This window comes from Chlamydotis macqueenii, chromosome 4 (genome assembly GCF_036417535.1).
Source record: "Chlamydotis macqueenii isolate bChlMac1 chromosome 4, bChlMac1.mat, whole genome shotgun sequence".
In the NCBI taxonomy this organism is placed as follows: Eukaryota; Metazoa; Chordata; class Aves; order Otidiformes; family Otididae; genus Chlamydotis; species Chlamydotis macqueenii.
In genome coordinates, this window is record NC_141559.1 from 17,269,050 (window position 1) to 17,284,123 (window position 15,074).

Sequence of the window (15,074 nt, forward strand, 5' to 3'; positions counted from 1 at the left end):
GCAGCAACCTTTTCCATCAGTTTTCACCCACTGCTTTTGCAAAAGCGCATAATCATCACGAGCCTGACACTATGCTTCCTCAAGCAGTATGATACTCCCTGCAGAGCACTGTGCTGCTGTAGTTAAACTAATATCAGAAACACAGCTAACTAGAGCTCGTCTAGCTCTGCAAGTCCACACTGCTGACTGTGGTTTCACGAGAAACCAGCTTTGACACAAAAAAATAGTTTAAGAAATTTCCACTCCAAAATGTTTGTACTCGCACTGCATTGCAGCTAACTATGCCATTATTTGTGCCAATGCCACCACCCATACAGCAGTATTGTAAATCAGGTCACTAAAATAAAAACCTAGATTAGAAACTAGACTTTTTAATATCATTTCAGTGATCTAGTTTAAAGTACAGCCTCACAAACATTTGTTCCTGAGCAAAGACACAGATAGGGAAAGGCGGTGAGGGACAGGAAGAAGAGATAGGGGACTTAGCTACATCCCTGCAATTCCCCTACGTTTTGGAACTATGTCTTCAGACTTTCCTTTCTATAAAACCAGAAGATTTGTTGCACAGGACTAAAGCATCATTAATTTGATATGGTCAAGAAAAATATCCTTCTATTTATTAGAGCAAGAAGTGGGGTACTGTTTCTCTCATGAAACACTCCTATGTTCCTCCACAGTTTGTCTTAACTACTGAATGTAAGATCTTGTATTTCATATTAAATGTTTTGTATTGCCTAACAAACTAGGTATTTTTTTATTTCTATAAACATCCACAGTCCTTTTCTGGTTCCTGTTGTTATTCTTAATGTTCCCGAGTCTAATTACACACACTGAAAAATATTACCTTGTAGCAAATTTTAATTTTTCATTTAATGAACAACCTTTACATCCCTATGTTATGAAATATAGAATGTAATCTCCTGATGCATCTTCTCAGTACTATTCATTGTATTGTATGCTTTTGTTATGCTCTTTCTTATTCTCTCTTCGAGGAAGAAGAAACTCTTTCCTCATACAAGAGTTTTTCCTACCTCCATATCATTTTCATAAGCTTTCTCTGTACCCCAGATGGTTTTAGCAACATTACTGTTCCTTATCCCAGGCTTTCAAAAAGTGGAGTCTTGCCAGAGAAAAGCATGGAAAGCAAAGCTTCAGCTGACTCTTTTTGTGTCCTTCCATGTAGGGCACAGATGGTCATGTTTTCTCAACCCCTCCCCTACTTCAGCGGAAGACCAGAAATTCTCAGTTTATTTCTCTACAGCTCCATGTATGCAAACGTTATCAGAATCTCACTTAGGATGTAAACTTCTCTACACTCTGACTATATTACAAATACTTTATTAGAACAAACTACCCACCAAATTCAAATTTAGCAGCATATTTTCACATATAATCTGTAAATAAACTTTAGACAACACTGAAACAAATCCAACACCACCATATCCTACCAGGTCTCTCACCAGTGCATTCTGTTGTATGGTCATCCTGACCATCATTAGTTCACCTTACAGGAGGAATAACTTACAATATTTCTTTGCAAAGCAACTTCCAATCACAGACTGTAACCCTCAGTAAATCGAGTAAGAAACTGCCATCGCTTTCAAACTTTTTTTCTCCCTTACCTATAACTGAGCTTGTGATGCAATTTTTCCATGTTAATCAAAATTCTTAATACATTTGCAGCAGTATCCCCCAGAACACCATTTACAGGGAGTGCCCAGGCACAGCATTCAGAGAAGAGACTAACAGAAGACAGACAGATTTAGTAAACACCTGTTAAATGGGGCAATGGCTCCAGCACAATTGTTTCCCACTTCATTTCACACAGTAATAACTTTAATGTCCTCCACGGTCTCGCTTTCAAACACCAGTTCTACATCAAACAACAAAAGAGCCGAAAGCAAATTTAATTGTCTAGATTGCTTCCCATCAACTTTTTTGGATAAAGGCAAATTTACCTATTTTAGTTTTCCTTTACTTTTTAAAAACTCTGTATGCTCAAACTGAGTCATCATTTGGCTTTATATACTCTTTCCCAACTGCGTATCATTCTCCTCCATGGTGTATATTTATCTTGGCTACGATAAATTCTCTTACCCTATTAGAAAATCTGCATCTCTCATCACTTTCTTGAATGTCCATAGTTTTAGCTTAGGCTTTGTTTCATTTTGATTCTTCTACATCTGTCCTGGCTTTTTTTTTACTACTTAACCTCTTTTTGATTCATTTTGCTCTCATTTAATATATTTTTAACTTTTAATTTTTCTCCTGCTCACCTTGTTTAGTCTCAGACTTCACTAAGGTAGCTGCATTACAGATAATTGTGTAGTGTCACAATGATGAGCAAATAATTTAAACTATTTTTAGAATGTGACACGTTGGGGTTTTTTAAAATATGACATAATTATGCTAGAATTATTTAATACCTTCAATTTTTTGAATTATGAAGATTGGCAAATTTTAATCCCAGCTTCTTTATTTTTTTTTTCCACAATAGCAAAGACAGACAGACTGCCCAGGAAATCTCATTCCATTATTCCATTAACCTTTCTTTATTCAGGAAGACTGGCATCTATCACACTTTCAGAAATTATTTAAATGCAAGCTTGTGAAGACTTTTTTTTTTTTTTTTTTTTTAAGTCTGCTTATAGTTTGAAGTCCAGAGTTTAGTTGTAATTTCAATAAAGTAACTTGCAGGCAGAGTTTAAAGAGCTGGTAGAAATCGCAAACAAGATGTTATGACAGTATTGTTATGGAAATAATAGATTTTATAAACTCTGCTTTCCCTTCCTATTTACATATCTGGATTGAATATAAATGAGATTAATGACTTTGGCTAACAAATGATGATACACTACTGAAGTTACTGTTTTCATTGAAAAGGCAAAAAATAAGCTTCTTTACATCATCACGTTTTTGCATTTTACTATGTATTAAATTTGTCCTATAGATGCACCTCTCCAATGTATTCCATCATGTATATTATCCAAACACCATATTCCAATATTAGCATATTTTGATGTGTTATTAAACCAAAACTGAATGCTCTCAGCATTCTTAAGGCAAGTTGTATTAAGAAGCACAGCTCGAGTTCACTTTTCATTACCCCCATCATATTCTTGAATATATTTGACTTTTTTTTTTGTATGGTAGTCTCCTTTACAAATTAAATCAATTAAAATTTTTACCTGAAAATTAGTAAAAACAATATTCCAACAGATTTGGATTTAAATAAATGTGACTTTCCATTTCTTAGATGGAACTTCACTAAAAATAAGTTATTCTTACACACAGAGTCAATTGTACACACAGAAAAATTAATCTACTTTTGTTTATTCCCAGATTTTCAGTACCTTTTCTAATAGGCCATATATCATATTCCTTTAGAAATATTTCTTGTCTACTTTTCAAAAATATCTTACTTTGAATGATCCTTTTATTTTCTCTTCAGAATACCCATAGATGAGGTTTTCACTTGCACTGATTTCACCTAAGTGCAGTTACGCTGGCATTACTAACGTTATTCTAGACTTACCTTCATATGAGGTCTGAATAAGGTGCTTTTAATCAGACCTTCATATGTAATGAATGAAGTTTCTAACTTTTAGGAAGTAATCCTAACAGTGCAAAAAATCCTGCAGTGACCAACACAGATGATGAAATTGTTACCCATGTGGCTGAGGTGGTAGGAAATGAGTGTAAGTACAGCAGCAACACCAGTACACCAACCACGCAGCCCAGGTGCAAAGCAAACAGGTTTAAGCCAGTGTTGGTATTCTATGTGGACAAATTGAAAGGTAAAACCAGACAATCAGTAGAACTGCACGCTGCAGTCATGCAAGCACTTTTTGAGGAAAGAAGGAATCCTGCTTCTTAAATTTACACATCATCAGTCCTCCAGTTCTTCAGCTGTTTAAGAGACTCTCTGTGCTCCTCTGCCTGTTAAATATCTTCATGGTGCAGCCCTTGTGCTTCCCAGGACTGCCTTGTTTTCACAGATAAGGAAAAAAAAAATCTGTGTCAAACAACACCAAACCTTTAAATACAAAAAGTCCAATATGCCAGCAGACTGGATCTTTCATACCCAACTATACTGAAGAATAATACTCCTGACAACTTTCTGGATTAGACTGTTAAGCTTCTGAAACTTCTATGAATGGAAATGTTTATTTTGCCTGATATAAGGAACCTTACCCCCTGCACAAACCTTTTTCCATAGTTAGAGCTTGAAAGCAACATAAAATGAATGCAGCACAGTGTTTTAAGATGCATAGTCTATAGTTACGTTTAAACATATACCCATTATAAATGCATTACACACACACACGTGGCACGGAAATACAAGTATTTACCAGGAAAAGTAAAGTTACAGATTACTTTCCAACCTACTTTTTCTATTATACATTTATGAAAGTGTTTTTTCTAAAAATTAAAATGTTTGTAGAGTTAATAGGTATCTTCCTTCCAGAGGATATTGTACAAATCTTGTATTGTATATAGGTTATACTTTGCAAAGAAAAGCCACAAGAAATCACTAAATGTCAGAAATATAACCAGAACACTTCAATCACATATATTGAATGAGAATGAAGAATTTGAAAGAACTGGTATCAAAACTCTTCTTTTTCACCACGATCTATTACCATTCTTCTAGATGAACAGATATCTAATATGTCCACAGAACCACCTAGAAAAGCCTGAGCTGAGTGAAGAGTTCACAGAGCTATGATTTTCCTTGTCCTCTATTCTACACTGAAATTCTGTACACATTTGAGATCAGCTCAGATGGCCAGAAGCATCTTCATCACACACTGTACAGAGACCAATCTGCATTCTAGCTTTTTAAGACTACATCCAATCTTGCTTAAACTAGAATTTCAAAGTAGGTGCTGCACAGATAACCACTCAGATGTTGCTAGTTAACCTGGTTTTTGCTCTCTAATGTTTCTAACCCTTTCAATGTAGATCTTTCTTACTGACCGCTGCTTCTTAATACTGATTCATCTTGCTCCACTAAAATTTTTATTAGGGTGAATGGCTGGCCTATCCTTTGTCTCTGTTTTACTTATCATGCCAGGATAAATTTTGTGGATATTACCATTATGTATTTAAGTATTTCATTTGTTTCAGAAAGCGTCCTAGGTTCCAATCACTACATTTTCAAGTATTTGAAAATTAGATTTCAAAACTTTCAATCCAGCACAGTAATCTCATCACTTTTCTAATCTGTCTTGCATTTTCTCCAGCATTGAATCAAATGGATAAATCACTAATCATGAAAGGACCAACTCTGCAATAAAGCACTAAAATACTTAAATTGAGATATATTGTGGAAAGCTGTCTTGACAGACCTTAACAACTTTATTATCATTGAGGCAATCCAATTCTCAAAAAGCTGAGGCTCATCAAAGCTGTGTGAAATTTAGTTATTATCAGTTGATTAATAGTTTTAAAGTAATTCTTATCTATTCAGACATCCAACCTTCATCGACAGGACAAAACAGACCACTTAAATATTTTTAACAAACAGAACTGCCTTATTAGGATTTTTAGCTATTCCTATCAGTGGGAAGTATGGGACTCCTCCTTGCATTGCACCTGGTCTATGTGAATGTCTACTTTGTCATGCATGATAACAAGGTATTTCAAATTTCTATTAGCTTTAATGGGGTAATTATCACTAACAAGTGATATCACTAGATTAGATATCACTAACTCCAACAAGTTAATTTAAATTTCTAAACCAGAAAAGTATTCTAAAGGAGGGTAGCTAACATAACTAAGACTTGAAGCCATCAGAAGACCCTAGAAAAATCAAAGTTTAAAAGGATGTCTATTTCAGTGTCTGGCAACTACTGCTATAGTTTTTGTTTAAGATTTCTGAATCCAAACAACATCTGAACATCTATCTCTTTTCCTTCCTGGTTTACTTCCCATTTCTTTTTCCTAGAAGTCTCTCAAAAGCACGAAAGAACAAAAAAAAACTGTTGGGTATTTTCTTTCTATTAGATATCAGATCAAGTTAGCATTCTCCTCTTTGCTCACATACTCATGCCCTAAAGATAGAAAAACTTTGACATAATAAAGTAAGGATGCAATAGTACGTTGCATTTGGGATTCTTCTGTTTTGCTGGGGGGAGGAATTATAATTTTATCTCATATAAAAGTTCCTGGGATTTTTACTTTTATTAAGCTAATATTATAATTCTTATTACACAGACACACATATATATATAAAGTGTGCAATTACACAATAATACAACTATTGTCAACTGCATCTGTGTAAACTGAAAAAATTTTTCGATATCTTAGCAGTTCTTCTATGTCGCTAAATACAATACAGAGATTTAGAACTATATAATAAGGTTTCAGAATGGTAAAAATCCAGTTACTTTTCCATCAAACTGTAGACTAAGAGAAAAATATCCTACCCCTCCTGCATTGATTTGTGCTATTATAAAATATTGTGCTATCACAAACTAATACAAAGTACCAACTGTACAAAGAAGCAATACATGCATTCTACACTACACTATATTGTTTAGAATGACATCTTGATGCTATCATTTAGCTCATCATGACATTCCATCAATCAAGACCCAGTTTTAATTACACACCATTCTGCTTTCTCTCTCAGAGCAAACACAGAGGACATTCAACAATCTATTTCAGTTAAAATACATACTTTTGAGAATTAAAAATAGGTTGAGAATCACTTTTAAATCAGCTATCAGCCTGTCAATTAATGTTCTGAACCCCTGCTATTGACCCAGTACTGTACAAGCTGTTATTATGCGCTTTCCTACATATCATCTGTTCCCTGTGCTGGTCTATTCCAGAAAGACAGACAGCTGCAACAGTATATCCCTGCTCAACCTGAGGACCATCTGACTTTAATTGTAGCACACAGCTTGATGTGGGTCTGGTTATGAGAAGCCAAAGTATCACACTGTAATAATCTGGAAAAGCAGAAACCTGCCAACACAAGGCTGCAAACAGGGGCTCGGGCTGTCTGGCTGGCTGACGGGCTGCAGGAAATATGATTAATGAGCAAGGTATAATGATATCAGGAACCCGATTAGCACCACAAAAAGGTCACAGATCAAAGTAGTATGCATTTCATGAGCTCCAATCATTGTATAAGATCTGTGGACTTGAAGAGGTAAAACTGAAATGCAAAGGGAAAAAATACCTATGTGTGATAGCTTACAAGATCAGCACTTAAAATACTATAATCACTATTTTGTCTGAACCAGGAAGCAGTATGGAAATATAACTGAATGAATCAGCCCATGCCATATTGTAGCAGGCTTTTTTTTTGATAGCACTTACGAGGAACCGAGCTTTAAGCATTCTTCATAAACACACCTATTCTACTTATAAAAAAAAAAAAAAAAAACAACAATTCTGATTTGATGCTGATGGTATCGAATCCACCAAGTATTAACAAGAAAAAGCAATTTAATATTTGCATATAATCTTCTCAGTTTCATTCCATTGCAAAAACAGCAGATTACAGAGGGCATCATCCATACCAGCACTAACAGGGCCACCACCACCATGGTAAGGTTGACTATGTCACACAGAAGCACTTAACGCCATTCATTGGCACAGAGGTTTAAATTTAACGCTACCAGACTGACCGAAACTTGATATCTGAATTATAGCAACAGTATCAGCAACCTACAGTGTCACTAAAAGGGATGACGTCTGACACACTTTAATATACCGTCACTTGGTAAATTATTTCTTACTTTTGTAATTAACTTAAGCCTTTAAAAAATTTCTGTTCTGTCCAATTATGCAATACTTGAAAATTGCATGTTCCCGTAAAAGTTCTTTGTTTTGAAAAACTTTAATTTATGGCAACTTTTGCACATTCTTTCAGTACACCACTTGACAAGTGGCACTGCAAGGTCTACTTTCACAGCAGAAGTTATGAAGCCAAGCAGCTTACTAGCAAAGTCTTTTTGATTAAAATAATTTCAAAAGTCACAATCATTAATGAATAATTGCTTGGGGGAAAAAAAGTATCTGAGAAGGAAACATTAATTAAATTCAGACAATAAATGCAACATTTCGGTTTCACAAGAAATGCTGAGTGAAATTAAGGAAATGACAAAGTAATTTTAATCTTCAACATTCAAATCTACAAAAGTTAACAGACTGCTGTTTTCACATTAGTTTTTCTTGAAATGAACGTTTTGGCTATGTAACAAGCACTTCCCTCATTCTAGAGTGTCCTGAACTGCTTTTTTTTCAGGATTAACAAAATAAAGATGTGCTTATTGTAGATTGTACATAAAAAGAAAAAAAAATACACTTGGTATACAGAATGAGATCATTGCTCTCTAAGAGAAGACTTTAAAGAGATTTTACATTTTGTGCCCAAGAGTTTAACAGTAATAATCGAAAAGCAGCTGCTTCCTGCTGATGAAGCACTTCATCCTGACAATATAGCACAAGGGGGAGATATCAAAGAGAGCTGCAAGAGCTGCAAAGTGAGAGATATCAAAGAGAGCTGCAAGAAAGTCAGACGCTAGTAGAAAAGGCTCTAGGAAATGATGGAAGGATGCAAGAAGTGTAGGTCAGAGCGTACAGAGATGTAAGGGTCAGAAAAATCTGGCACCAAGGGTAGAAATGAGGGAAAGAAAATTAAGAGCTAAAATCTTAGAAGAGGAGGAAGCAGGAGAATAACTTCACAGTGGGAAAAGCCAGATCTGTAATTAATAGAATGAAAACTATATTTTATGCAAAAGCTAAAATACCACAATTGTGAGAGAGATCAAAGCCATGGGCTGCCTTTGACAAGTCTGCTTAAGAACACAGCTTTTAATTTCTCAGGTTATCCTGAATCACCAATGCAAGACAAGCTCAAAAAGTTGTCAGGCTACCTCCCTAACCGATTACCTATCAGCACATCTGTACGATCAAAAGTTGTGTCTGAATATGGTTTGCCAAATGTTATTGTATTTCATACCTTGTTTAAGTAAAATTTGCACACACTTCTATATGAAGCAAAACACTAAATTCACCAAACATAATTTGTGATTATTATGGGGCACCCTACAACTGCCTGCAGAAATCTAGGCCAAGTAACATTTCTGAAGACCACAGTATGATGCCACCAGTAAAAGTACAGTGTAAAGCATTCTGTTAACTTATAAATCAGATTTCTTCTGATGCAACTGTTCTGCAACTTTGTGAACATGAGGTCTGATGTTCTGCCAACAATAGAACTTTTTCAATTCCCGTTTTCTAACTTAGGACTATCAGGACATTAACAAGTCTTAAGCCTGGTATCTGCAAAGTTTTTGAGAGTTTTCGTGCTTTAATTCAGCATTTCCCAGTTAGTTGACTGCCACATGAAAATTGCAGCCTCATTTTTACAGATTCGTTTAAAAAAAGTTTCTCTAATTTATTTATTTTAGAGTGCCACTGATGCAGAATCCTTTCTTTTTGAGAAGAGCCTAACGTAATAGCTTTGAAAATGTGCTGAAACACCAACAATGATGCTATAACAGCTGTTCTGTAACTCATTGCACTGCCAGAGGGCACAGCAAAGACAGGCAGTGCTAACAACAGGATTTTCCAAAACAGGGAAAAGAATAGTAATACATGTTTCGGGAATGAAGCAGGCAAAGGAGAATTCAGTTTTACTTTCTTGTAAAAATAATTTGGAAAAATATCAATTTAATGGAACAAGTGGCAGAAGATTTAAAATGCAACCTTCTTTCCTGAGGTGTTCACTGATCTTTGGAGTTATGTGGATACTAAAATTAAAAAAACCCTAGAATTACATTTAAGTAATCAGAATGACAGATATTTCTATGATTAAACAAGCTTTTTCAAATCTTCTGTAAAGTGATTATTTTATTACCTCTTCAGAACGACAAGAGCTGACATACAAATGGGATAAGATCTGTGTATTTAGACCGTACTTAAGCTTTTTTGAGCAATTCTAAAGAATTAGCAATACTATATGCCTTTTTTTTTCTTCCTAAACTTGTAAATTTAACATTTCTTTAGATTATTTCAGCCATACTCCCATATACTATATATCACAAGCAGAGATCCAAACTACTTCAGAAGAATCTTGCAAGACAAATGTTATTTGACAGACAATAGAAGATAGCCATCTTACCAGCCTGTTTATGCGAACAAATTCTTCTGGGGTTTTGGCCCATGGTGGAAGTTCAACATCAGACACAACTGTTCCATCATCCATCACTCCCAGATTGTAATTGTTGCTGTTGACAAATATCTCTGGGAGGTAATAGAATTCAGGAATCAATTCCTGCAGACAAATGAAAAACAATGCCATGTTATAAATTCTGTCAGAGGATGCACTTTGTCGGGTTAAAAAAATAATTACTAGAATGGCATTAGGGAAAGAATATACAAAATCCTCCCACAGACAGTCCCCTCCCTCCTAGAAGGGGAAAATCCTCTTTTATTTTTTCTAAAATTTAAACCTTTAGATATCATAAATCCTTATCATACTTTTAACATGACAAAGAAATAAAACACAACAGGCTATAAAACAAAGAAGTCAGAACGTTGGTTTTGATTGCATATTATACACAGAGAAACTTATCAAACTAAAGTAATGAACATTACACGGTACAAGTAATATTTAGTGGAAAGCAACAGGCAACCAGGAATGTTAAGAAGTTGGGGAAAACTGCTTCTTTCACATTTTAATACAATCCACATTGTAAAGTGCTAATACACAGATAGCAGTCTACAGTTTGGGTGAAAGTAGCACCATATGTATTAATTATGAAGGTGTGAAATGCAGTTATATTCTTATTCTCTCTAACATAAAGGGTCTAAGAACTTAATATTTTGGCTATTATCTAAAATCATTCAATGCCCAGAAATAATTTTTTTTTGTAAATTCTAAAATACTTGGAGTTATAACACAGGTTCAGAAAAAAAACCCACAGTCAAAGCTGAATCAAGTCAATATTTTTCTTTCATGGAAAGGTCATTAACTCAATTACGCATCCAGTCTATAGTTACAGGGAAGAATCATGCATAATTTCACACACATACGCACACAATTGAAAAAGGACGACATTTCACATGGTTACAAGGTCTGCCTATGCGCTATCATCACTTTAAATAAGTGTGCTCTATAGGCCTGAGCGGAACATGACTGGAACGCAGCATTTAACACCTCCACAGCTGGCCCACCCTGGCACTTCTGTAGGCAGCGCCTGCTACGCTAAACACGGCTGAGGAAAAAACCAGCAAGCACATAGAGCAAAGGAACGGTAATTTCCAAGTCTTATGAGAAAAACAAAGTAATACTAACAACTAAACAAAGAATTATTTAAGCAGAAAGCAGTAAATTTGAGTGCAGAATTGAACACAATATGCTAGGAAGCAAAATTAAGGTCAAAACCATAAGGATTTTCTCCTGGATAAGCCTGAGTGTTTCCCTGTTTCTCAAACAGACTTGCTACTTCGTAAACTACCATTTATTTTGTAAAATATGCAGGAGGATATATAAAAACATATCTAACTTAATGTGATTAGAACCTTATTTACACACTTTTATAAATGTCTGCAAAGTCTTGGCATAATACTGAATAGAAAAAGCCTATTAAGACATAACATAAACATTTCTGCCCTTAGTATATTTTAAAGGTGCCTTTTTTTTTTTGTGGAACTTGATATTGAGACTTAAATACACCCAATAAACCTGGCAATTTGATGGATTTAGAAAAATTGAGCCACTAAATTAGAGAATTTACTTCCTTTGTAAAGAAAGGATCAATACGTGTAATTGCTTCAGGAAGTGTATTTCATAGCAAATCACTGGTGTAAAATTGGTCTTCCATACAGCAAGTGCAAACTGCATGCCACTTAAGAAGTAGAAAAAAAAAAAAAAAAAAAAGCAGACTGCCCCACTGGCTTTGTCTACAGTGGGTGTAGTACATAGCTACGTCAGAAGGTCAGTAGATCAGACCTGAAACCCACTCTTGACATGGGTCAATGGATCAGCAGTCTCCCAGATAGCCCCTCAGGGCCAGCTATGGCATGAGCAGCTTTCCAAATGGCTGAGTGCAATAGGGAGGTCATCAGATTGCGGACAAGGTCAATCCGAAGTAGCCAGGGCAAAGACAGGAAAGATCAAGCAGGAATTAAGCTATTATCACCTCCATCCTTGTGTGAAACACTGCTTGGCTTTGAATTGTACATCTTTTTGTTTACAGTCACCTTAATTAACTAGGCAGGGTAAAAACATGCTTCTGTACCAAATGCTTGACAAGTACTTGATAAAAAGAGATTTTAAACTATTTAATTGGATAAGTGAAAGAACAAGAATGTAACAAGGATAAACGTTTGTAAAAAAGTACTCTAACACTGAAGTTTCTGTAGTTATCATAATCACAGACAGAAACCTAACAAAGAAAAAACAGAGACGCTGGACTATTAATTCCACAGCAGCTTGCACCACAAATATGAAACCATACTATGATTCTGAATACTTAAAACATAAGCTCATTACATGTGTTACTGATGTTTTTATTTTATATATATATATGTACAGCTACTCATTAGTTTCTTTCAAGATCAGAAAACATTTGGCTTTCTAGAACACACATTGTTTTCATTAGATTATACAAAAACAATATGCTGCCTGAAAATTTAAAAATTATCAGCAACCTCTGTTACTGATAGTTATGGGAAAACGGAGTGCAAACAGACGCACTGAGCCATTCTGATTTAGTAGTATTTAGCACCATTTTCCAATGGCTTTATATGGGTGAAAATTACAACATCAGTTAAGGCCAACAGTTTTTCCTAAAACCAGTGAATAAACCTGATAAAATATTTTTCCATCAACTTCACAAATATTATTAATGTATTTGGTAACTGCAGTCCTTAACAGTCCTTCTCAACTCTCTTTGTGGGGTCTTCTTTTTGTTTAGGTTATTCACATCACATGCATAGATGGACACTAAGACAGTAAATGCTGACTCACATGTGTAACTCCATTAATAATGGAACTTTTCAGACATCTGAGAACATTAAAAAGATTAATTAATGCGATTTTTGCTTGTTTTTTGAGGGGCAGAGGAAGGAGTTACTTGGGGTTTCACACAAACACCACATGAAGATACAGGACCAGCCACAACTGAAGGACCATTTAGTATCTCACCTGGAACAGTCACAAGGACTGGAAGACTAACACATGGCAACTACAATCTTTCCACAGATACTGTCAGCTTCTTACACTTAAATGGTTTTGAACCATTCAATCATTTTTGAACTGTGCTTCTGATTTTTAAAATCATGGCTTCGACACTGTAGTTTACTCTACAAAGGTTTTTCCTTTGACCATTCTAAAACTGCTTCCTAACAGTGCCAGTGGATGGTTCCAGGACTGATACTGCAAAGAACAGTAAATATTAATTCCTTCTAGCTGTCCTTCTGGATACTATAGGCCTATATCATCACATTCTTCCACAATGGTCTCTTTTTGCAAGCTAAAGGATTCTAGGCAATTTAGATTAATTCCCTCTGGAGGTCTTCCCTTCTGATTAACCATTTTGGTTGCCTTCATACTTTTTCTAGTTCTACTGAATCCCTTCTGAAATTTTATGCACATGTACAGGAACAGTAAAATTGTCCCACATTTCTTTTGTTTATATGACTTCATGGCAAAACAAAAACACTTGTACGATTTGTTGAAGCTTTTGCTTTAGCACAGCTGTGTTGAAAATCAGTTTCAGAAATTCCTCTGTTGGAATTCACCAGTTTTACAGACATCCTAATGATGAGCAATACTTCACTGCTTTTGCCATGTTGTTGATCTCATTACAGCTGATGAAGGAAGTCACTGTGAATATTAACATGAATCTAACACACAGTATTTATAGTTGTATATATATTTTTAAGAAAATTGAAGATAAAATTTTTCATATTTGGTTTCTTATTAAAAATGCTTACAAAATTCTGCATATAACTAAAATACAATTTTTATCTTTTAAAAATTGTCCTCTACTACATAGAAACAATGATTCCTAAGGAAACATCACTAAAAAGATTTTTTTTCTTTTTTTAAAAAATTTTTTTACAAATGAGTAATATCAACAAAAAGTCAGTTTAACACTGGTAATTTATTTTCATGTTTGCCACCACACATTTTATTATTTTCCTTTGTTTAGAAAATAATAGACAGATGCATTTTGAAGCAGAGTTATATGATCTGCAAAGCTGTCTAGAAACAGTGACACCGATTCCCTAACCATATTAAAACATTTATAAGATACCAGATTTCCAAACTAAATTATTTGACAATCACATTAAGCAATATTAAGTCTATATATAACCTGCCAAACAGAATAATAAAAATGCATATTAGAAGTCTACGTTTTTATTCATAATGCCACATTTTATTTCCTCTGTTAGAGGACTTAAATAGCATTCAAAAATATATACTAATATATTAAATTAATTCAAATTTCATTTTTTCATCACACTTCAATATAACAATTTTAACAACTACGGGAAAGTATAATTTCTAAGTATGCATGAGTCTCCCTCCATCTGCTATATGTGTGTTATTTCTTGCAGAACTAAGAAATTCCCTCAAGACACTGCTTGAAGTTCTACAAATTTGTAGGAAAAATACTTCAGCAGATTTCCATTAAAATTCTGAATTGAATCAATAAAGAAATTAATTTTGTCAATGTTTAATCATCCTGTTAAAGTTCTAAGATATTATATCTCAAATATTTCCTAGTTTAAGAAAAATATTAAAATCTTCAGTAATTTATAATTAAATCTATAATTAAATCTTCAGTAAATTATATTTAAGCAAAGTATAAAAAAACCCAGCTATTTATTTAGTAAATTAATGAACTATCTGATAATCACAATTAGTTGATTCATTATTGATCAATAAGTAGATTTTATTAAGTCAATACTTTATTGTGTAAAAGTGCGCCTTTAATGCACTTTAAATCCTGTTAGTCAATACATGGATTATATACACACAAAATGATTTTACTTTTTACTGAGAATATATGTAAAAGTATGCAATGGGACTTACTGAC

At 34.4% G+C, this 15,074-nt stretch overlaps 1 protein-coding gene across 2 annotated transcripts in view; it reads right to left on the bottom strand.

The window, feature by feature from the left end:
• Positions 1–15,074, bottom strand: part of LRBA (LPS responsive beige-like anchor protein) — a 423,660-nt gene that overhangs the window by 85,586 nt on the left and 323,000 nt on the right. For both annotated transcript variants that reach the window (XM_086746251.1, XM_086746250.1), the window contains exon 47: positions 10,145–10,297. In XM_086746251.1, the coding sequence (XP_086602377.1) occupies positions 10,145–10,297 (153 nt within the window). The remainder of the gene's footprint in view (positions 1–10,144; positions 10,298–15,074) is intronic.